The sequence below is a fragment of the Gavialis gangeticus genome, unplaced genomic scaffold (assembly GCF_001723915.1).
Source record: "Gavialis gangeticus isolate Ggan-Ray unplaced genomic scaffold, GavGan_comp1, whole genome shotgun sequence".
Lineage (NCBI taxonomy): Eukaryota > Metazoa > Chordata > Crocodylia > Gavialidae > Gavialis > Gavialis gangeticus.
In genome coordinates this window covers 49,509,223-49,510,710 of record NW_017728998.1, presented here as the reverse complement: position 1 = coordinate 49,510,710, position 1,488 = coordinate 49,509,223, and the positions used below count along the sequence as shown (strand labels likewise).

Below are 1,488 nucleotides of genomic sequence, written 5' to 3'. Positions count from 1 at the left end.
AAAAATGGAGTTAGAAAAGGCCAGAGCCTCATGCAACCACTAAGTGGATAACTGAGCAAGTAGCACGTGCCCAGGGATTACATAAAATATTCTTAGCTATTCAGTCTCTGACTATGGTATGTTTTAACCTGAAGAACCCAGGGAGACCAAAATAGAGGTGCTAAGAGCAGCCCAGCTGCGTGACGAGAGAAGGAGCACAAGTCAATACAAAATGTAGAACACACACGCACAATGCTCTTGTAACGTTTTATGCATCCTAATGTTATAGTCACTCCATTTCTCTTGAAAGAAAAGCCGATCAACCTCAAAACAGCAAGCACAAAATGAGAAAGTTGCTTACCCTTCTTGGACCTAAACACCATTAGCAAGTGCAACAAGAAAATGAACGCAGAAAGTTGCACCTGGAACTTTTGGCTGCAGTCTAGGTAAGAAGTGACAGCTGGTCTTGCTATGTCCCTAAAGTTTTGTGTTCACAGGAAGATGAAGTCACCTTTATCCCTGATACAGCGAGTAAGACAAGCCCCCAATTATCACTGAAGAAGCCACTTCAGAAACAAGTCAGTATCAAGAGTTGGAACATCAAACTATTCCAGAGAATTAACAACTGAAAACCAGAAACACAACAGGAAGAAGCCAAGTACTGTACCTGCTGTGCTCCAAGATAGTGAGCCAGCACAGGAAGCAGACTGCCATCACTGATGCAGAGGCAAACACTATCTGTTTTCAGAACCTACAGAAAATAGGACATGTTGTCAGCATTCTTTTTGGTCCAGATGAAAAACTTCTCAAATAATTTTTTTCCACATTTGGTCATTTAAATATAGTTTTAAAAAAAAGATACTCATTCAGTGCAATTAGGACTGGGGGAAAAGGGATTGTTACAAAGAGGTAGCTGCAGAACTTCAGAATATTAGATTTTAATACAAAGGCACTATATGCACTCCACAGTAATAATGAAGGTGGTATTACTGGTCATACACGTACAAAATCAATATCAATTCCTTCTGTGATCACCAAAAGCCTGTCTGCATCTGACTAGAAGACACTCCCTTTGAAAAATATTCTGCAGTTACAAGGATCTTTTGTGCCTGCAATTCAAGAAAACTGGATAGTAGATATTTCAAAATGACGTCTGAATTACAGCTCTATTTCAAACTTAGAATGTTCTGTGCTGTGTAAACAAACACAGCTCATTGTTAAAAGCAATGGTCCAGACCTACTTGATAAGCCATAGAAGATGGAAAGATGCACAAAGATGGCTTGGCAGTGTAAGGGGGTGATGTTAAGGAGCCTTTACTCACTTTCTTCAAAGCCTTGATATATTCATTTGTTCGGTTCTGATCATTTAGTTCTCCAAAACGTGGCCTATTCCATAGCAGGTGAGCCTGACATCTACAAACGGGACTTGCAACATGGGCATCTGTTTTATCTTCTTTATCTCTATAAGTAATGGAAAATATTGAGTAATACACATGTTCTAACAGATAA

At 39.4% G+C, this 1,488-nt stretch overlaps 1 protein-coding gene across 1 annotated transcript in view; it reads right to left on the bottom strand.

Moving 5' to 3' along the window:
* Nucleotides 1-1,488, bottom strand: part of PRMT7 (protein arginine methyltransferase 7) — a 131,861-nt gene that overhangs the window by 53,791 nt on the left and 76,582 nt on the right. The window contains exons 6-7 of the mRNA XM_019505307.1: nucleotides 1,302-1,440; nucleotides 647-730 (exon numbers count right to left, since the gene is read on the bottom strand). Of these exons, the coding sequence (XP_019360852.1) occupies nucleotides 647-730; nucleotides 1,302-1,440 (223 nt within the window). The remainder of the gene's footprint in view (nucleotides 1-646; nucleotides 731-1,301; nucleotides 1,441-1,488) is intronic.